Source organism: Struthio camelus, chromosome 22 (assembly GCF_040807025.1).
Source record: "Struthio camelus isolate bStrCam1 chromosome 22, bStrCam1.hap1, whole genome shotgun sequence".
NCBI lineage: Eukaryota > Metazoa > Chordata > Aves > Struthioniformes > Struthionidae > Struthio > Struthio camelus.
In genome coordinates, this window is record NC_090963.1 from 219513 (window position 1) to 241621 (window position 22109).

At 51.7% G+C, this 22109-nt stretch overlaps 1 protein-coding gene across 5 annotated transcripts in view; it reads right to left on the minus strand.

Moving 5' to 3' along the window:
* The window catches only part of BCL9L (BCL9 like), a 106887-nt gene that overhangs the window by 63421 nt on the left and 21357 nt on the right, over positions 1-22109 (minus strand). The window contains exon 1 of one of the 5 annotated variants that reach the window (XM_068916669.1): positions 16042-16172. The exons of 3 other annotated variants lie outside the window; for them this stretch is intronic. In XM_068916669.1, coding sequence (XP_068772770.1) covers positions 16042-16065 — 24 coding nt within the window. In that variant the 5' untranslated portion in view covers positions 16066-16172. Of the gene's footprint in view, positions 1-521; positions 653-16041; positions 16173-22109 lie in introns of those variants that run through there. One more of the 5 variants, XM_068916670.1, reaches the window with a different exon arrangement.

Below are 22109 nucleotides of genomic sequence, written 5' to 3' on the forward strand. Positions count from 1 at the left end.
AGCTTTCCCATTATCTTATCGCGCTGCATTTTTCTGTGGCTGGACCACGCTTACTGTGCGCTCCAAGAGGCCCGCAGCCTGCCACGATGCCGGAGCACGTACACCGAGAAGCAAAGACGCCCGGCCAAGCAGCGAGACACACAGAGCCGAGAAAAGACTACGGGTCCCAGAAGCCCCAGCCTGCTCTCCGCGCACTGGCTGCACTTGGATTCAATTCGGGGACTGCTGCCCTGCCACTGGGTGTCCGCGCTGCCTGTCACCCCGCCTGCCGCCAGCCAGGCGGGCTGCAAATGACAGCCATAAGCCTGGCTCCGGGTTTGGGGGCGACGTGCAAAAGCCAAGGGCGGCCGCTCAATGGGACGCGCGCCCCGGCGGCAGCCGGGCGGCCTGCTCTGCCGGCGGGCGCCCGCGGAGCCCCGTCTCCTAAACGCGAAACAATGGGGCGCCGCCGCGCGCGGCTCCCCGGCCGGTGGGGCCGCCCCGCAGCGGCGCTCCGGCGGCGGCGGGGCACGGGCACTCACCTCGGTCGCGGCGCGGCTCAGGGCAGGCCGGCCCAGCCTCCCATGGCGGCGCGGCGCTGCTCCGCGGGCTGCTCAGCACTCGCCGGCGGCGCGGGGCGCTGCGCGGGGCCAGCCATGCAGACTCGGCTCATGGCTCGGCAGCCCGCCGCAGGGCGCGGGGCGGCGGGCCGTGCCCCCGCCGCTCGCCGCGGGGCTCCGCCGCAGGCCGGCGCTGGCGCTCCGGGAGGCGAGCGGCGAGCGGTGCCTCGCGCCCCGCCGCGCCGCTCCTTTCACTTTCGCTGGCGGCGGCTCCAGCCCGCGCCTGCCGGCGGAGGTCGGCGGCCGGCCGCGGCGAGCACCAACTTCCCTCCCGGCCCGAAGTTGCGGGCTGCTTCCCCGCGGTGCGGGCGGCCTGGCGCTGGCGGGGGGCTCCGGTGCCGGCGGCCGCTGCAGCCCGGACGCGGGCGGGGACGCCGTGGCGAGGGGCAAGGCTCTGCGTGCCTAGTGCTCCTTTCTCCGCCGGAGCCTGAATAATCATTTGGAGAAACAGGATCATTCACTTTCCTCCGTGCAAGGAGCCAAGCGCTGCCCTGTCAAAATAAAAGCCCCGCTCGCTCCGCCGCTGATTAACTGCTTCCTAATCTCGGGCTCTCCGCCGGCCTCCCAGCGGCCTGCCGGGGACGAGCACCTTGCGAGGGCGGCGCTGGAGGCGCCCGGGCCCGGCCCCGGCCCCGGCGCGACCACCACCGGGACGGGGCGCGGGTCCTGCCGCCCGCCCTCCTCGGAGCGCGGGCTCGGCTCGGCGGCGCCCGCCGCGCCCCACTACCTCCAGGCTGCCCCCCCTCCTCTTGCCGCACCCGTGTCCGAGCCCGGCAGCCTCACGTTTTGGCGGCATAGTTCACCCGCCTTTTACATCTTCGCAAGGGTTTTCATCTGGCTCAGGGGCACCGCTAAATCCCAGCGCCTTCCTCTGCAAGGAGGAACGCCTCCCAGATGCCCTAGCAGGGATGCAGAAGGTGGGGCAGGCCCAAAGCTGAGCACGGCTAAAACCTCCAGCCTCAACTCTGCCAGAGTTCTGCCGCTGCAAATATTGCGAGGAAGGGGAAAGTGTCATTTTGCAAGGGATGCAGACAAAATGGCCTCATTTCTACAAGCAGCCAGCAACAGAGAAACTTCTATCCAAACCACGCACGTTGTAGAGCAAGGCAAACAGCACAAGAAGAAAGGGTCTCCAGGACAGAGTCCAGCATATCGTATCCCTGCAACAGGCTCAGCAACTCACTGGACAGAGCAGCTACTGTGTCCACAGCCAAGGAGAAGTCGCAGAAACGGAGAGGAGCACTACATGCAAAATCACGTCCTCTTCACTTCAAACCATGCTTGTATGGTACAAATGCTTGAGGAGAGCATGCCCAGAAAGAGATGGGCACTGCCAGGCACCACAGCAGAGCTAGGATGAGCCAGCGACTGTGAAGCCAATGGCACAGACCAGGCCGCACCTGGCTTCCAGGGTAACCAGCTAAGGGTAGAGAAGCAAGTGCCAGCTACTAGGATGAATGGAGATTTCTAACTTGAGACACATTCACTGAACTATCAGCTAAGTCAGCAGCTGCGAGGAGAACCCAAGTCCTGGTTGTTGTCAATTGGGGAAAACAGTACCTGGCACCTAATACTCAGTTTAAAGTTGTATGTGACCTCCTAAGTGGAGGAACCTGTCTCCTTGTGAGTGACTATCCAAATATATGTCTGACTGTACTAGAAGAAATATTAATATCCAGTTATTCCACGCAAATACCATTACAGATGGGTCTCAGCACTGCTTGTACACTTCTGTACCTCTGATGAGTACACACACATCCCAGACTTCCCCATAACAGCATCCATACTTTTGTTTCTGGGCATCCCTCTGTTTACTAAAGCCTGGTTTATCAGCCGAAAACATTAGCCTGCTCTGATCCATCAGTACACTCCAAATTGCCCTACTCCCTTCTTCAAACAAAACTCTGCAAGCCTCACAGTCAATTGGGCTGACACACCACGTGTCATGCTTTTGAACCTTGCTTTACTGGGAAGTTCACACCTGAGCCCCTCTTTGTTGCGCTTCCTACAGCCTATGCACTAGACATACAAGTACATATACGGCTGGCCCCAACATCTGGCAATGGTTGTATGCTACTATCTTTGCCAATAAGTTTTCCACAACCTTCAGAAACTAACATCCAGTTCCCCAATATGGAGCCGTCATTACTCTCCCGCCATGTTACGAAAGCTTTCAGACATTTACACCACTCCTACTTTTCCAGGACCTGAATAGTGACTTCACTCGCCCTTCTAATAAAATAGAAATGATCCTGAAGAGTTTTTGAGCTGGGATGGTTTGAGCAAGGGAGAGTTTAACCACCTTCCTCCCCTGAGCAAGTCTCTGTAGCCAACTGCACTTGGGGCATGGGGATGTTGCGGGGGGGGGGGGGGTGAAGCAGATGAGACACAAAGAGATGAAGGGGAGTAAGATGATTGTAGCTAGCTGGGTACACATTCAGGTGGAAATAATGTCTATTTCAAATACACAATTTGCTTCAGCTGGGTGGCAGGAATATAGCCCTCCAAGCAGCGTATGGCACAGACCTCAGGAGCTGTAGTCCAACCGGGAGCCTGCTGCTGCTACAGGCGTGATGAATACAGCTGAGAAAGGACACAGCTGGCTTGCTGGCTGCCTGTGCTCTTTGCAGCCCACCCTCCCCCCCGCCCCCCCCGGAAGCAGAAGGGAACTGTACAAATGCACACACATTAGGCTATTAAGCCAGTCCACCAGCTTCTGGATGATGCCAGCAGCATCCTAACCAGGATGTGTCACCTTCCTGTCTGCAATGCACTAACTGTTCAGGGGTGGGCTGGGAAGAGAAGAGAGGGCTGGAGGCAGGGACCACTTGGCAGTGTCTTAAAGCATTGCAGAGCTAAAGGGGATCCAGGGACAAGCAATCAATCTCAGCTGATGGGAAGCAGCAGCCTTAATTGAAAATGAAAATACACCTTTCCTTCTTGCTCTGTGTACATGTACATCAGCGGCCACAATCAGAGAGAGACCCTTGGTTATTAACCCTCCCCTGACTAGGAGTGCGGAATGACACAGCAAGAAAGTAAACGTGGCCCCTTGAAAATACACGGAGGAGTTAGGTCCAGGCTTGCAGCTGTTGTCCACCAAGACCTCTGAGCCATTCAGGCACCTTAATCGAGACAGTGGTTAGTCCAGACCAAAACATGCTTAACAGACCTCTGGGAAATATCTTGGAACTACAGAAAGCACTGCTGCTCTCTGAGGAGAGGACGCTGTTCCTTCCTTTAGGGCATTATAGAGCCAACAGTGCTGAGAGCACTGTAATAGGGAAGTGCCCTGTCCTTGCACAGACACTGCTGGGCTATGGTGAGCTGTGGGGGTAGAAACTGGGCACACTGACTGCAGGGCTGGGAGGGAGTAAGCAGAGGAAGGAACGGCTGCCAGCGCAGAGGGACGGTACCCAGAAGGGCACAAACAGCAGTGACAGGTAGCCTGGACATCTGGTAACACCCAAGAAACCAGGAAGCAAAAAGAACCCCCTTTTACTCTTGAAATGTGTGAGTTCTCGGCAGATGGAAAGCAGCGGCGCTGGGCAAGCAGGCAAGGGGCTGGATGCCTCTGCGAGCTGGCAGAAGCAGGGAGACTCAGGGGCGCCCGCAGCGCAGGCCTGCCCAGGCCCCGCCGCCGGGCCGGCGCGGCCCCGCCGCGGCAGAGCGGCCGGCGGCGCCGCGGGCCCGGCGCGTGCGGCGGCGCCCCCTAGCGAAGCGCGCCCGCCCCTCCCAGCGGAGGGAAGGGCCGGGCCGGGCGCCCCGCGGGGCGGCCCGTCTGCGCGAGGGCAAGGCCTGAGCATCCCCTGCCCGCACCAGGAACAGCCACGGGCGGCCGGCCTGCGCACAGCTGGGCCCGGCCATGCGCCTCCTCGCCTGCACCTTGCTCTCTTTGGGCAGCTGAGGCATGCACTTCGACTCTGAAGAACAGAGCACATGAAAATGAGGATGGGAAAGCGAGCATGCCTGAGGACAGGGAGCAGAGCTCATTAACAGTCATACTGCACCCTAAAAAGCGCATGCTGCTACCCTGTTCGCTACCAAGAGAAGCGGCAAGTGATGTGTGTGACAGATCAGATTTGCTGAGGCCAGTTGTTCCTTTGGTTATGTTTGCATTTTGGGTACAGAGAGAGAGCTGGGGCGGCATGAATAAATACAAGCAGCAGGAGAGCCAAACACACAACTTAGCAAAGCAAACTTCAGCTACTGCAGCCAAGAGACACCCGAGGGAGGGAAGAGACAAGCATACTTATTGCTCCCAAACCCAAACAGAAAGGATCAGAAATTCTTCTTTGAAGGTGTTTTCCCTGAGGCAAAGAGTGGCTTCACCCATCTACAGAAACACCTGGGGAAACCAGCCGAGGCCGAAGCAGACAAAGAGGACCATTTGCCAGCACTCCTTTCTTCACCCTGGGTCTTCCTCAGCACCCAGCCTTGAGGGATCAGCAGGCTGCGCTGGCAGTCACAGAAGGGACCTCTTTGCAAAAACAGAAACAAGCGCAGGGGAGTTAAGCCTGAATACATAGTGCCACGGAGCAGCGGGCCCAGATTGTCTAGCCACTCACCCCTGCCTAGGATTCAGATGCGAATGCTGGTGGGATCGAGAGCCTGAAAAAGGGGCTTGGCAAACTCAATGACAAAAAAGTCAACGGCAGAAATCTTCCATTTGCTTTTACCAATCACCCAGCCATAGTCTGACATACCTCTCTCAGGGACCAGAGAGTAGTGAGGTCTTATAGCTTTCTGCCTCACTGGTGGGGTCCCGAGCGCCTAAAAAGCAAGCAGCAACTTAGTTCAGGTTTTCACCTTTCTCAATAGCAGTAAAGGGCTCATGTCCCTGCACACAGCATGTGAATGCACATGGGGTAAATGAAAGTGCCCAAATACTACCATCTGTCACAACGGCAACTAGTGTGCTCCATGCCACCGGGCAGGGGCGGTTCCTTCCCTCCAGCTGTGTCTGATCCAGAGGGGACGTGTTGGAGCCACCTGTTCTCCAGGCCCTCTGGCCACTTCTCCCTCTCCTTCCTTCCTTTCCCCTCAGCCTCCCAGGCTTCCTACATCACAGCCCCTCATGTCTCTCCCAGACTGTACACATGAAAGCGACAGAGTGAGACTGGGAAAGGTCAGCAGGAGGACCAGCCGCTGCTGGCTCAGTGCTGAGCCTCTGTCTTTAATTAACATCTGCTGGGCTAGCTGCCCTCCCTACACTTGACTCTGACTCCCAGTCTCCCCTTCCCTCCTCTATCATTACGCCCACGCTAGGAGGGGGGGAGACGGAGAAAACAGAGTCCTTGGAGCGCCTCAAAGCTTCCCCATGCCAACAACAACAAAACACCAGCAGCCCATTCCAGGAGCTACCTGGGTACATCAGCATGTTAGTGAGCCCATGGCTGAGCAACCCAGATTGGCTGTGACCTGCCCTTCCCTTGCACAGCGCTTTCCCACCTCAGGGCCACAGGAGATATTGTTCCCCATGTATTTTTTCCTAGCAAATCAACACTAATGAGAAGTGCTTCACAGCTCTGGAGACAAGGACCTGCCCCCTCATTACCAGACCAGAATCTGTGCAGGACATTTCCAACAATATGCCAATTCTTCTCTCCCCAAGAAGAGATTCCTCTAGTGGTAGAAGTTCAGTCTCCTTGGCTCTTGCAGACCATGACCTCCTGCTCACAGCAACAGCGCAAGTACAACAAGCAAAACTTACATACAGGATCTCAAAGTCTCCCTCCAAAACTAGTCTCCCCTGGGCCAAGGAACAAGAGGCAGCCACCTTTGACCACGGGAAGAAATTGGACCAGCAACTGATATGTTTTACTTTGCTAAGATGCATGTTATACTTTGCTAGTATCACAGCTAGTTCCCCACAGAGTCTCTGTAGTGCAGTTAGCAATGGAAACGACCCTGAGGACAAGCTGGTGCTGTTCCAAAAAAGCTATGCCTTGAGGAACAAAAGGGTTAATTGTCCTGGAATGGACTAAGCTGGGCTCATCACATGATGCTGCTCAGTTGTGAGCTATAAAGCCTGGGAAGTTTTTGTTTTGTTTTTTCTAAAGCATGATGCACTGCTGCAATTGCTGTTTTACTCTGCATCCCTTTCTAAAGGTACACTGGGAGCTAAGCTGCACAGTTCCTTGAAGAAAGAGAGCTACCCTTTGTGCCATAAAAGCAGATATATTTAGCCCTCAGCTCTTTGGACTTTTTTTTTTTTTCCTTCATTTGATAAAAGCAGGAGATAGGGCCACACTACAAAGTCCAGATGCAGATTTTGAGCCTTCTCAACACCCGCACTGTTGAGATGACAGTTTGGTTCAGGTCAGTCCATGCAAACACGTGTGCTTTGTTAAGAAGCTCGAGAGGGTGCCTTGTGATGTTCTGCTGAGTAACTTGGGCAAAGAGCTTGGGCTGGGCAAGTTGGAAAGCACTGGCCAGGAGAAAAGGGAACTAAAGGTGGGATACAGAAGACACTGGGCTACAGGGCCAGAACCATCTGCCTGGCTCTATTGTGCTCTTGCTGATAAGGACATATGGAGTAGATGAAATTCAGCTCCCAAGCAACCTTTAATGCTCTGGGACTTCTTCATTCCTATCATCTCTCCAGAATGCCAGCCCCAAGCTCAATCCTTTGCAAGACCCCTGTGGGCAAGGCCCTCATTACTGTTATGAATATGATTAATTAGATCCAATTAACTATACTGGAGTTAATGATGTGACTCACAGTTAGTTGGAGCTATCTCTCTGTGAAGTGTTTCCCTAGTGGCTCACTCCAATCCCAGATTATCCCCTGGTAGAGACCCTAGAGATGGCAGAGTCCTGATGAATTGGGATGAAGGGAACAAGTCTGGGGCTGTGAAATGCCTGTTTCAGCAACAGCTTTGCTGATCCATGTATCTAAGCGCAGAGGTTTAGGAAAGGGATTGCCCAAGCCCTGTGGTGATGGGCAGGTCTGGCACAAAAGGCCAGTCCCTTTGTTCACAGCAAAGGCATCTACCATAAGGTATAGTGTAGGGAGTTTGTGGCAGCTCCAATGCCAGATCCACAGACCTGGCACACGCAGACTCAGATTCATTCCATGTTTCCCAGGAAAGGCAAAGATCCAGAGAGGAGATGGAAGAGGCTACATTACTGCTGTGGAGGTAGTCTCTGCCCTAAAAAAACATCTCATCAGCTCTCTCTGAGGTGCTACCCTCAAGCCTCCCTGCCAACCTATCTTTATACAAACTCCTGGCCCCAATGCTCTCTTTTCCCCTTGGACACTGGCGCAGGTTCATATCCCACAGCCCTGCAAGTTCCTGCCATGCCTCCATCTCTGTCAGGCTGTATTGTGAGCTTTCAATCTCACTTCTGTTTTGATGGTACCACAAGCTGCTGCTCAGGGAAAGGGGGGGGGGAAAAAGCCAACCCATCAGAGGCCCCAGGTCTCTGCCCAGCCCTGCAGCTTCCAGGCCAGCCAGGGAAGAATGGGCTCCCTCATTACATGCTCATTAGAGTTTAAGCAGGGAAGCAGCCAGCAGCAGGCAGCTGTGAGAAGCCTCTGCTACCTCTCCCACCTCTGCAGCTGCCTAGGGAGTGTGTGCCATTGGCCAGATGGATCTGGAGAGAATCAGGAGTGTCCAGCTTGGCTTCTATACTCCTTTCAAAGGAGAACCTCAGCCTGTTTCATACACGCTAATTTATTAACCCATCACATCTCCAACAGGCCAAAGCCATTTACTCACTACAGCCAGAAGAGTCTGGGAAACAGAAAGACACCTCAGGCCACAGAGTCAGAGTGAAACTGAGAAGTTCCAGTCTCCTGCTCAGGGTTCTCATGACAGAGCTGAGCCCTGTTCTGACTGATCAGGTGGGTCCTGGGCCCCCCCTCTATTCCCTGTAGGATTTTCATATGCTGCAGTTCTAAAAGCAAAACATAGCTTGTGCTGGAGTAGTAGAGCAGAATTTAATCAAGCTAAGCAGTCCTCTTCCCAAAAGAAAATACACTACTGCAGTCACAGTGTGGCTGACACCATCCTCTTGAAAAGACTTAAGACTCCTGACAAAATTCCAGGAATGACATCAGGAGCCTGGATGTCTTGCTATCACTACAATATCAGACGTGCTCTTAATGCCTGTATGGTTCCAGGCACGACACAGTTCCACAAACTTTCTTCTGTTATTGTTACTCCCATATAAACGATCATGCCAGCTCAGTTCTCCAGTGATCTCAGATGCTCACTACAACCCAGGGGAAGTCATTTCAGGCCCACTGTGTTGTCTGCAAACCCCTGATGCTGCTGTGATTCTGGCACAGGAGATGAGCTTAACCCCTACTAGAACAGCCTGGCCTTAGGTGGCCTCTGCAACAGGCTTTAGCTGTATAAAGGACACCCACAGCAATACAGGCCTGTGCCAAGTGCTAGGAGACAGGTAGTTTGGAAGTTAGGCTATCAGCTGCCTTGTGTGATTCTGCCAGCAGATGAGTCAGGACATGTAATAAGCGGTTCCTGAATCTATTTGGGCCCAGGACTGGGCTGCTGATTGCATATGGGCCTGCAGAAACATTTGCTTTGCTGTCTCTGGTCTCCATAAATTGCTCCTGTTCAGTAGCATCTGGTCAGTGGCTGGATGGGCAAACTAAGTAAACCCCCAGGGTTACTAGCACTGCAGGCAGGAGAGAGCTTGTGCTGCTGCCACTCAGTGAGGGAGGGGGCCATCTCTCTCATCTCAGGTAGAGACATGAAAGCTAGAGCCCATGTGGCAGCCTACAAGGCTGGGGCAGCCACCAGCAGGACAGACCATGGAGTTTGCTGTCAGCAAAGCAAACCTCAGCAAAGTCTACGGGGAGTAAGGGGTTAAACCATTTAGCAAGGCCACCAGTGTGATAAATGCAGCAATCAGCAGAGACAGCACCTCCCACTGCCACCCAGGGCTTGGGCTGGCTGGGGAGCTGGGAAGGTGGCAGGGAAAGGGGTGGGTGGGGAGGACTCTTATCCTGATATGGCTCCTTCCTTCCAAGTGAGGGTTTGGAAAAACTGAGCAGGCAGGGTTGGCTCTGAAATCACAGCGCCTCAGTGACACAAAGCCAGCCAGATCCCCCCTCCGAAATAAAGGGGAGGCAGGCAGCTGGGTGGGCTGGGGCGTGTATCCTGCCTCACTTCATCTGGACACCCACTGCTTCACTGGGTGCCATGAGGCACAAGGTGAGCTTGGCAGGGAGCAGACAGACAGAGAGACCCCAAGGGGGTCGAGGGAGGAATGCAGCACTCCCCCGGCAGGAGTGAGATTTCCGTGTGACATTCCTGGCTGGCTGCACAGGCACAAGCAGGCCCTGCGCAGGCTGCAGGGGATTTCAGGTCTGTACAAACAGATAGGCGGCTCTTGGTGCTGTCTGGCTGGCTGTGATTGCATTCCTGAGCTCCCCCTCCGCACAAACGCCACACTCGCCTCCTCCAGCCCACAGCCCTGCTGACTGCAGGTGGCCTGCACCTCCAAAGCCCTGCCTTAGCAAAACAGACCTGCAGAGCAACACCAACACATGCGGCTTATGCAGCACACTCACATATAGAGTGCCTACCTGGAAGGAATACCCATGCAGCATGGCCATACAAATACACATTATATGCATGCATATTTTTATGCATACACACTGATAACGGATATAAGACATACAGTGCCAGAGCAGACATGCTTTCTACATGCATGCAGAGGTAAATACAACCATAGACAGAAGACATAATGCACAGCACAGGGATGCCACCCTGTGAAGCTGCACTGCATGCAAAGCACCAGGAGCCTGTCGTGCAGTGTTAGCAGGGAATGACAAAATATTCAAGTAAGGTGTAAGAAAGGGTTTTGTTGTAAGAAAGGGTTTTGTTGTCCTTGTTACTACAACCTTGTAGTGAGGCAGAACTAGGAATGGAAAAATTGCTCCCTTTGATTATTTATTTATTTATTTATTTATTTTTAAACTGCCAGTCTCTTCCTCTCCAGAGGAATCCTAGAAGCTTGGTCATTGCAAACACTTTGGGTCTTTATGTCAGTAAGTCCCAGAGTTGAGATCAGGGCAGTTTTGTGTGAGGTCACAAGCCTGACACAAATTCAATTTTATTCAATATCTCTATTAGTATTTGGGGTCACTCAAAATTACTGCTCTGTAAATGGGGTCATAACAGATAAAGTTAGCAAGTTGCTGCCTTGCGCCATCTGCCAGCACGACAAGGACTTGTGTTGCTAATAGCTTCGACTAGCGCTTACTACCTCTGTTCCCACACACACAGCCTCTGTTCCCAAATCAGTCATGTGCACCTTAGTATGTGCCACACTTTAACCAAATTGCTAGCTGAGGGAAAAACCTCTCCCCCAACATATCATGGGCATATTGGTGAACCAAGCAAGGAGTACTGCAGAGAAGTAGGGAACACTATGGTATACAGGGCTAACACAGCCAGACTCAACTCTACCAATGTACAGTTAGGAGCTGCCCAGAGAAGTTCAGCTGTCTTCCTTGTGCTAGAGAGTGGGACTATCTGAGCAAAGCCATAAGCTCTACTTGTGCATTCATGCTCTACTCCTAGTTCCGCTCCTTTGGCTTTCACTCAACCCTTGCTCCTCCATACCTCGGTCTCCTGAAACATGCATACACATACACAGATCTGATGCCACTTTCCTGCCAGAGGTGCTGAGCACCTCAGCTGACTGCCAGCAGGACTCTTTGGAATTTGGGGGTAGGAAAAGGTCCCAGTACCTGGGACCACCCCATCCTTGCCCAACTGCTTGGCGTTCACTTTTCTGTTCATCTTCCTCTCACGCTCCAGATTTCCCTATCTCCTTTCATGCTCTCCAATTAACATGTCCTTTGCATTTGCCCCTACAGTCGTTGGTGCACAACCAAACCCCAGACTGCCTTTTCCAAAGTGCACAGCAAGGTAAGTGAAGTCCTGGAGGCAGGCTGTGTCTCCACAGCTCTCAGCACTCCTCCCTCTCTTCAACACTGCCAGACAAGAGCTTGCAGCACCAGTGGCTCTTTAGGATGGGAAGTTTTTTTTCTTTTGGGGGGAGGGGGGAGGGGGCGGGGGAGAGGGGGCAAGGAGAAGGACATCCCATAGCCTAGATGCAGGAATGATGAGAAAACAGTCCCAGTATCACCCTGGGTTTCAGCTTCTTCCACAAACTCCCTCAGGGACAGGTCTCAGCTTTCCAAAGAAGAGTAGATTGCTTGTCAAGAGAATAAAAGGGCAAGAGACCTTTACACCACTCCACCGAAAACCCAGACTTCATGTCCAAAAGGTGCAGTAGTAGTACAATGTTCGGTGGCATTACACTTTCCAATAGCCGTATTAAGTATTCATATAGCATTACCTGCCACTAGTAGTACACTGCCCTATAGGAATGGCCTTACAGGGCCAGCTTCTCATGTAACACTCACGTATCCCTCTGTCACGCCAGCAGAAACATGGAAGGAAAGACAAAGTCCACTTTCTTTATAAAGAAGTCTGCTCTGTGTGCACAAGGCTTCCCAGATAACCTTCCACCAACTCTGACTCTCCCGGGTCTGCCGAGCTGGCTTGAAAAGTGCTGGTTTGCACAGGAGGTTTCTGGCATTTCCTGCTCCTAGTCAGAGTAGGGCCCGGGGGCAGCTCCTCACGCAGCAGCTGGAAGCTCTGGGTGCATGACCAACTCAAGAAAACCAGGCAACAGATTTCTGAGTTTGCTCAAACGTTCCCAAGCTTCATCCCAACTCTTCCAGGGCAAGACTGGCTGAGGACAGCAGGCTTCTGTCAGACCACCACTGTTAGTGAGTCGCTTACAAGCGGCTGCCCACAAAGGTCATGGAGGCAGCTGGGCGCAGGATTCACCGGGAATCACGGCGTGAGCCAGAATTCGTGTGGGTGCTGGGTGCAGAGCGGCCCAACAACGGGTGACGGGGAAGCGCGGCGAGTGGCGCAGGGCCCGCCGGTAGTCCCTCGCCGCGGGCCGGCAGCGCGGAGCGGCGCCGCCCGCCCGCGGCCCGGCCGGCCCGAGCGGGCGCAGCGGCGCCACCTGGTGGCCCGGAGCGGCCTCGCAGCGGCGTTCCCCTCGGGCAGCCGGGGAGCTCGGGAAGCCCGGCGGACGCCGTGTTAGCAAGGGCAGGCTTGTATCCCGCCGCCAGGGAGCCCCCGCTGGATGCCGCTGGAGGAGCGGAGATGTGGTCACCAGTGTGTGGGGCAGGGCAATCCTGTTGGCTGAGCCTGCTCTGCCTCCTGGGAAAGAAAGGTGGGCTGCTATCCCGGAACTAGGACCCCATGAGCAGGCCTGGGCAGCACCAAATCCCGCAGACAGTCAACTCAGGAACAGCCCAGAGAGCTGCAGGGTTCTCCAAGGGTTCACTTGAAGGGTCAGACCCCCAGAAGTACTTCTGCAGACAGGCTGGTGTCCTAAGGGGAACAGGATCCCAGCCATCTGCAGTAAAAGGAGGGGTGAGAGCACACTACTTGTCTGCAGAGGTTGCCAGCACAGTCACAGACAGATACAGATCCTCCTTTCTCCTGCTCTGCAGGAGCCAAATCCCTGCTCTGGCAAACTTCTGCTCTTCACAGCAGGCCAGGCAGAAAGGGGAGAAGCAGGCAGCATCTTTACCCCAGAGCAGGACAGTGGCCTCAGAGGCCACTCCTACAAAAGCCAAGGGCAAGACGCATTCTATGTCCAGCTGAAGCTGCCCCAAGACCTATCAGCAGCTTCACCAGATAGAGGCAGCCTGTGTAGGACAGAAAGAATCAACAGAGGCATCTAAGCACAGGACACTTCACCTGGCAGGACCACGCAGCTTCCAACACTAGGGCAGTCACTTAGGCTAAGACAATGGATGAGAAGCAGAGGTGGTCCACTCCTCTGCACTGTGGGCTACTACGGAACGCAGATACCACTTTTCTGAGTGTTGACAGAGGGAGTACAAGGAAGAGCTCCCCAAAATAATTCACCACTTGGAAATAATGCTTTTTGGCTAGAAGGTACATGCAGACCATCCTACACCATCACAGGGTATCAGTTGGGATTCAAGGGCTTGCCCCATGAAGACTCAAGCTCAGGCAGCCTGTAGGATGCCATGTAGCCCAGCTCTTTCCTCGAAATCTAGAGGCTCTGATCCTAGCAGCGTAGGTGTCCTGCCCTCTTATTCCATGTCGGGAAAGTTGGGTTGTTTTAATCAGTCAGATTTTCTCTGTGTGCCTCTGATGCTGAGGTGCAGCACCAGAATTGGAAAAAGAAAAGCTAAAAAACATCTAGCCTTACTGTATTTACCCTATTCTCTCTCTTGGACGATGCAAAGGAGATGCAGCTATCTCTGGAGCTGTGCATGACAGAGTAACAGCATGGCACAGTAGAAAGGGATGTTTTAACTAAGAGAAGGAGAAACTGTGGCTCTAATGAAAAATGCCAAATAGAGCTTTAACATCCACACACAGAAGTGACGAAATGGATTTCCACAGCATGCAACACACCCTTGTTCCTGCGCTGAATATGAAGAGCTAAACACACACTCCATTCTAGAGAGCAGCAGTGGCTTAAAGTTGGTACTTGAACCATTAAATCATTCCCTCTTGCACAGACAATCCTCCTTTAATGTCTGTTTAACAGGTACCTTACAGCAGTTTACAACTGCCCTTTATATGGTGTGAACACTACGAACAGAGCATCTAAGTCCTTTCCCAGTCCAGGCAACACAGGTGTTTGTGGGAGAGCCATGTGTCCAGCAGAAAAGGCTGGCCAACGTGGTGCAGCAAATGTAGGGATTGATGTGGCCCACAGGTACAATGTCAGCCAGAGGTTAAGGCGCTTAGCCAGGACAAAGGCAAAGGCTGGAACTGTTATTAGGTGAGAAGAAACGGAAGGGGCTGCCAAAGCCCTGCTGGCTGCCTAGCAGTGCAACTAGACAGGAGGAAGAAGGGACCAAGAGAGAGGCCAGCGTGTGATGCAGAAGCAGCCTAGCTGCTAGCCCCACTCACTCACTCTATGTGGAACAGATGATAACAGAAAAGAGTGACCACCTTGAAAAGAAGTTTGGGGAACCCCTCCCCTCTGTGTCACTTCCCCTTCCTCCTTCAAATGCCAGTCTCAGTTCAAGCAAATATGGTGTACTTGAAAATAGCAATGACCAAGGCACGTTACACAGTTACTTAAGGTACATAGCCAACAAGTGGTGATTCATTAAGACATAGTATCAGCTGCTTGCAGCTTTCCATGCTTCCCCTAATCTACCAGGGCAAAGCAGAGTCTCCTTGAACAAAGCAAAAGGCAGCACGAAGGACGACAGTGCAAGAGCCCAGAGCAGTATCTGCTCCCTTACATTCTCTCAACCATACAGCTGTCCTGACACTAGCCTGGCGTTTGCAGAAGCAGGTGAGAAAATCCTTCAGCTGCAATGAAGAACACAGTATGTACCATCCTGATGCTGGATCCCAGGCCACTAAACATAGTAGACTCACAAAGTAGGAGACACCTTTGGGTGAACAGACAGATCTGTAGAGAGCAGGTGTCCAGGATACATATCTGCAGGATGCAGAAAAGATCAAGCGAAAGGCCCAATAAAAAGAATTACTTCCTCCAATCTCTAAAGGCCTTGCCATATTTCATAATTCCTCCTTATAACAGCAATAATAGATGGAGGGTGCTCTTGGTCCTAGAGCAGGAGACCCAGTGGCCTTCCCCAGCTGCCTTCATCCCAGTTATCAGAATCCTTGCAAACTTCCCCATCCTCTGACAGCCACAGCTCCATGTCCAAGCAGGGAAATGGGAAAGAGATAAGGTGAAAGGGAAGAAGGAGTCTCTCCAGAAGCCAATAAAATGCAACTGTGAACATAGTTCCCATGGTAACAGAAGGATCCAGAGGAAGAAAAGGGAACGTAAATCAAATTATCAAGGGGACAAACAGGGAGGAACAAGCCACCTGCATCTACCAGCCAGACCAAGCCACTCAAACAACAGCTCACCTGTGCTGTATGCCTGAGAGGTATCAAATCCCCTCTTCATCCTAAGAAGTGCCTGCCCAGCGCGTCCTGCATGCAACCGTTCGCTATGCTCCACAGTTATCTAGCAACAGTGAGGTCCCCACAACACAGCAGGATTCACACAGGGAGTCCTAACCCCCTCCCACCCCTGGCCAGTCCCTACTCCCAGCCCAGAAACTTTGCCACAAAATCAATAGCCTTTCCTCTGACTAGAGTGGTCTCCCTATAATTGATGCAATATATTATTTTCACTGCCTAATATCTTAACCATAAATGAGGAGGAGGCTCAAAAATGTCCTGATCATAAAACTCCAAGAAAAGTAACTCACAAGGCCCAAGACTTATACTCCTTCCCCCTAACCAGGGAAAAGAGAATACACCTCCATGACACTCTAGCAAGGACTCACGCTTTGCAGAACAAATGCAGCGAAAGCAAGCAAGCTTTCAACAATGCCAAGAGAGGCACAGCAACTCACATGAGATGGATTAAACCAGTACATCCAAGAGCAGGAGAGCCTGTGCTCCAGGTCACTCCCTCCAGCAGGGTTCCCAGATTGAGAAAGGACTACAGCATCTCCGCTTCTCTCTCGGCCTGGTTCTCCCTACACTGCTTAGACTGCTTGTTGCACTCTGTTTCTGTTGGTGCTTCTTTGCCTGGAAAGGGTTAAGTCTCAAAAGCACCTCCTGGGGTTTTGCTACTTCTTTACTGCTCTGTTTTATTTCCTCAAAGACACAGAGATCAGCTGCCTGAATCTGGTTTGACCTCACAGCAGAGCCTACAGCTGCCCTCACTGCAACACAGACTGTCTGTGTGCATGTGGGGGACTTAGGGGGCAGGGGAGGAGGCGGACATGTAGATTTGCTGTGCTGGAGCCCATTTGGAGATGGGCATGAATATTTCATGACAGGGAGATGGATGCTTCAGCAGCACCATGCAGACATGGATTTGTGCTGTGCTGTCAGGGACACAAAAGGACAATGCCTTCCCCTTCAGAACAGACCCCAAATCAGCGCTCCTCAATTTTTAGGGGACCCACAGAGAACACCAGAACACAAGCCCTCTTCCAGTAAAACCAACTCATCTGTCCACGTTTCCTCTGCAGCTCCTGCACTATGAGCAGCCGCAGGAAGTCTGAGCAGCTCCTGCACAAACCTCCCAACATTCACCCAGCAGCAACATCTTGTCAGGGAAAGCTGCACGTGGGCCTAGTTTGGGGAGCGATAAGAGGGATGGCCCTATCAGTCCCCAGGATATCCCTAGTAGCACAGAGCCCTGTCTGTATAGTGCACTAGCCCCAAAATACGTGTAACCAGAGACAAAGGTCATTCATAACCGGAGCTCAGACTTCTTCACAAATAAAGAGGAGAAAAGGAAGCAGCTTTTCTCCTCTTGCCACATTAGCAATAGCTAGCCAATTTGCCATCATTGCCCATGGCAGCCAAGGGCCAAATGCTTTCAGTTCACCGTTAAATCGGAAACCCAATCAGCTCTGTCCAGGCTAGACAGCACTAAAATCTTCTCAGGCTTGTTCTAAAGAAGAAGAAACATACAAGATCCAATTGGAACCAGAAAACAGAGCTCTAGCGGGGGTCGGACTGCATTTGGCACAAACTGAATTGATTCGATTCAGGCAACCTGTCTGACAGCGCAACCTGTCGCTTCAGAAGGAGAACTGGGTTTGAGATCCTTATTTTGACCATTCTCAACCTGTAGAGCCAGTCCTGTCTAAGAGTCTCTGTCTGCCATAAAAGCAGCACGGAGCGCTTGTGTCTCCAGAGGGTGCACAGAAGGCAGAAAGAAAATGGACTGAACACCACCACAGACACAGGACTGCCTACAGCAGGGCTAAGCTCTCCTAAAGCTCTCTTTTTCATCCCTCCAAAAGGTAGGATACAGCAAGGATTTGCCGATTGCACTGTGAGTAGTACAGGGGCACATACATACAGAAGTATCTTCAAATGTGCAAGCATGTTGATATCCCTTTGGAAAGGGCTGTGTATCCCACATCCTTCCCATGGCAGCAGGCATAGCCCCTGCTCTCAAGGAGCATGCAGCTACACAAACCAGTCCCTCTCTGTAAAGACCCTCAGCACCTGGTCTGTGTAACAAACAGAAAACTTGCCAGAAAAGCAGAGGATTCTGGGCAAGCATCTCACGGCCAGCCTGATGTGATCACCAGGTATTTCTGGGGCTGACAGAATGCCCCTGTCCATTCTGATCACACCTCCCCCCTTCTAGTCAACAGCCATACCTACAAGAGGGCGCATACGCCTGCAGAAAACAAGGAGGAATGTGCAAAAGACCTGCTCTTTGTGCTCAACCACCAGAAGTGAAGACCAGAGGAAGACAGGAAAGCAGTAAGGGCGGCCCTCAGAAACAGACTGCTTTAATTGTGAACCAAAACAAAGGCATTTTGCACTTTCCATACTGTGCCTACATTGCTATGTTGACTTCCCAGCAGTTGTTGTGCTCCTCAGTCACAAGCAGCTGTGTTGGTCTCAGGGTTGTCTACATAATTTGCCCAGGTTGCAACATGCTCCAACACTATGGAGGTAACTGAAGAAGTTGCCCAGTCACTGCTGAAGTTCTGCAGGGAACAAACTGCCTGCTAAACCAGGCTAGACACAGATTGAGACAAAAATGACAATACACCACAGCAATAGAGCAAAACAATCTGGAACCATTCATCTGACCTAGGAGAGAGAGCATTTTGATCTCAATAGCATTAGCTAACAGCAAAATAATTGAGGGTAGATTATCAAAGTATATTTCTACCAGCATTCCTGTGTGGAAGCTCATTCAAGTCCCCACAATCTCATCATTCAGTAACAATGCCAACAGGAGGAAGGAGCAAGATTTCAGCAAAGGGAGCTCATGAAAGACCACAGTTCTGGAAGTTAATTGAGGCAAAGCTGCTTCGCATTTCTTGGACATGAATTCAAGTGGGAGGTGTTTGTTACTGCCAATACATTTCTCCCCATATGCAGATCTTCCACATGAGGTTGGACTGTTAAGCGTTGACAGTGCATCTGTTAAGATTGGCTCCAGAAACCAAATGTTCTTGAAAATAAAAAAGAGAAACGCACTGTGCTTGCCTTTCATCTTCCTAACCATCCAGCTCCCAGTGCCATGAAAGAGGCCACGTAGAGCAGTCCACTTGCACACAGATGGCCTGAGTGTGGCAGTGTTTAAACTACTTCCCTGCGTGCAAGGTGCAGCACGCTGAGGAACAAGAAGCTTCCCAAGGATGATAAGGCTCAGCTAAAGGGCAGCGCTACAGTGACAGTCTTGTTTCTACAGACAATAGGAGACTTCAGAAGAAGCTCCCAGATCGTCTGAGGGACAAGGGCTCTTCCCAATGTTTCAGATTCCTCTCTTTTCGTTTTGTTTTCACAACTGCATTTCTTTCCTACCTCCCATGGCAGCTACTTAGGGCTTATAGCAAACCATCTGAGCCTACTTCTTCAGAATGATCCTGTACTCAGGGGCAGGACAGATTAGTCCTTAAAGTATGCAGCAGAGAGTGAGATCATCACGGACTACAAGCACTGGAAGAGGATGCTCCTGCAAACAGTGGAGGATGATGTTCCTCCAAGGTCAGGAAATCTTTTCTTCAGAAGAAGAAAAATAGAAAGGCCAATGCAGCCTCCTCACTTGACTCCCTTTAATTAGTAACCATCTGGTTTTGCAAAGAGCTGTCAACCAGTGTAGAGCATTTGGCAAGATTCCTCAGCTGCTGCTCTCCTAACTTTGCTTCTTAGAAATGCTTTAAGCCCCAAGATGCCAAAAGGAAATTAAAAGAAAAGCAAAAGAAAAAGTGCACAAGTGAAACAGAAGAGCAAAGACGCAGTACAATCTAGTGGACAAGGCAAGACATTATTGAGTTCTACTTCCAGATCAGAGAGCTCCTGGAACAACCGCTACTCTCTGAAAAACAGGAAATAACATTCATCTCCGTATGGGTAGGCTAGTCAAGATTCATACTGACGAAAATCATCATCCCATCATCTCTGTAGCTGAAATGGGGTGAACACACAACTGACAAATTCCCCTATGAGCACCACCTGCCTATGGCTAGCCCTACAGAGCTACGAGTTTGCCAGAGGTCACAAGGCAAGTAACTTTGGTCTTGGTCAGTCCATGGAAAGGAGCCCACATAGGTGCTACAAACACTGCTGGCCGTTCAACAGCCAGGAAATCTCTCACCGAACCAGCTACGCAGGAGGAACTGTAATGCCTCAAGCACCATGCTTTAAACAAGCTACTACAAATCCCTTGACATTTTCCAGAAGTCAGGCTGTTAGATTCAGTGTCCTGGCCAAATTCCAACTCCAGCATTACTTTCCACCTTCCTAAAATTCCCTCCTCACTTCAATTTCTTCTTCATCCAGTGTCCTAAGCCACTGTGCAACCGCTCTATGTGCCAGCGGTTACTGTTACGCCCCACTACAGTGTCCATCCACCAGGGAGAGACAAGGACAGTCTTACAAATGAAGTCTTTCACACTCTTTGGATAGGAGCTGTAACGCTCTTGCTCAAATTTTGCATTGGTCTGCTCTAGTTCTGTCTCATGCTGCATCCTCCTCCAGAGAGGACAGAAACACTGTTAATCCAAGTGACATTGGTAGTGCTGGTTCAACAGGGATTAATAGCAGCCTATTCCCACTTTTCCTCTTCCAGTCATGGCAGCACTGCGAGCCCTTGAATAGAAGACTGCTGTAGAAGGCTGCTGCACTGAGAAACCTGCAGGTGCAAAGGGGGCATTTTATGTAGCTTTCCGACGGAGCAAGGAGCCGTGCTAGGCATTCTGTTCTGTAAAACCTCAGACTGCCCTGCTCTCCAGGTCACAGAAGTTCAAGTTATCAGGCATGCTCTGCCAGTACAAGCCCTTTCTTTCTTTTCAGAGAATCAGCCACACTGGTAGTAAAGCTCAGTGACAGGAGCTGAGCTGCAGTACTTTTGTGAGCACTGCTTGCCTCATTAATATTCAGCACATGGCTCAAGCAGCTTTTAGATTACCCCTTCCCGACTCTGGGACCTCCTGCATCAGTCAGAGGCTTGCACATTTGCTTCCCCTGGTCCCCACAAACCCCTAGCACATGGCAGACTCAGTTTTGAATGGTTCCTCTGATTTCTACATACACACAACCTTCTTCTCACTTTTGCTAAGAAGCAGAGTCATCCTCTACTCCCCTGAATAGCATCACGCTCACGTGGGCCTCCACTCTCTTTTCTCATGGACACATTCACATTTTGCAATACACTCTTGTAAGCGGGTACAGACTCCCCTACATTCACATCCCCTCTACTCCTTCTCACATCGGTTCCCATAAGGTGCTGCTTCCCGTGAAGCACGTATACCAGCCAGCTCCTTCTCCCTTCTCCAAAAAAAGACAGCAGGATACAGGCACAGCTATAGGAGCTGAGGACTCAAGTGTTAAATATATATATAGGCAGTCTATATATATATATATATATAGACTGGAATAGGCAGGGGCTAGGGAGAGGTGATGCACATGCCCTGCATCAACAGAAAGAAGCAGCTCTCATGCCGCTGTGTTCCACACACTGTACCCTGGTTCCAACTACACTTCTCTCAGTGAGCTCCCCAAAAATAGCCCTGTCAGTGTCCCAGTACAAACAAAGCAGACAGCATTTCCCACGGCATTACCACAGGTGTGGCCTATGCAGGAAGGGAGTCTGATCCAAACTTATTAGATCCTTCCATTCTACCCGCCCCTGACATTCATCAGCCTGTCAGAGGAGCAAAGCCTGTAATCACATTGTCTCCTGATCTCTGAGAAAAATAGCGAGTGTTAAATTCCTTATCCAAGCATCTGAAGCCACTGAGGGCCCGCACCTGATTAGCGATCTCACACATTTCCAAAAGGGAGAAATGAGCAGGTTTCAGGTGCCCTATCTGCACTGAGGTATGGAATCTCCTTACCTGCCTTCTAAAGAGCTGCACTAGACCTATGCTTGTCTAGGATCCACATCACTGAGAGGGTCAGCAGAAGCTCAGAAAGTTCTCAGGTTTAGTTCTTTTCAAAGGCGACAAGCATGCTGGTCTGATACTCTCAGCAATGAAAGTGTCCATGCATGCAACAGGGAGGTGCAGAGATAGTGCTGCATGGTGGCGACAGAGAGACCGAGAGAGAACTCCATTCAGACAGCTAATTCAGTCTTTTCACCCCTATTGCATCCAGGCATGCAAGACAGTTAGCGGGATGAGGGGAGGGCTGCACAGGATTGAGACAAGGATACCTTGCACCAGGAGCTTGAGAAAAATCCAGGAGACCCATTCCACATGGGTCATCATGCCTGGAGCCTCTTCCTGTTACTCTTGACATAATCAATTTATATTAAAGAACCAAAAATAGAAGATTGTGGATCCTGTCCTTCTCTTCTGCTTCCCAGTCTCACCTGGGGAAAAACAGAGCTTTTCCTTTACGCTATACCCTCCACTTCAAACCATTGTGCAGAGGGGGAACCTCTGCACAATGCTCTCATCTTCCATGCTTTCTCCTCCTCCAAAATCACTCT